At 74.0% G+C, this 200-nt stretch overlaps 1 protein-coding gene across 1 annotated transcript; it reads left to right on the top strand.

The window, feature by feature from the left end:
* Position 1: 1 nt before the first annotated feature.
* LOC145719341 (histone H2A type 1-H-like) lies at positions 2 to 196 on the top strand (the record flags this gene model as incomplete). The annotated part of the gene is made up of 1 exon (XM_081810834.1): positions 2 to 196. A coding segment is annotated over exon 1 (195 nt), but the record flags the coding sequence as incomplete, so codon positions are not given.
* Positions 197 to 200: the final 4 nt, after the last annotated feature.

The following is a 200-nucleotide window of genomic DNA, read 5'->3' as shown; positions in this document are numbered from 1 at the left end:
GATGTCCGGACGCGGCAAGCAAGGCGGCAAGGCCCGCGCCAAGGCCAAGACGCGCTCGTCGCGGGCCGGCCTGCAGTTCCCGGTGGGCCGCGTGCACCGCCTGCTCCGCAAGGGCAACTACGCCGAGCGGGTCGGCGCCGGCGCGCCCGTCTACCTGGCTGCCGTGCTGGAGTACCTGACGGCCGAGATCCTGGAGCTGG

Source organism: Leptonychotes weddellii, unplaced genomic scaffold (assembly GCF_054177405.1).
Source record: "Leptonychotes weddellii isolate Sample4059 unplaced genomic scaffold, ASM5417740v2 HiC_scaffold_393762, whole genome shotgun sequence".
NCBI lineage: Eukaryota > Metazoa > Chordata > Mammalia > Carnivora > Phocidae > Leptonychotes > Leptonychotes weddellii.
This window is presented reverse-complemented; position numbering and strand designations above follow the sequence as displayed.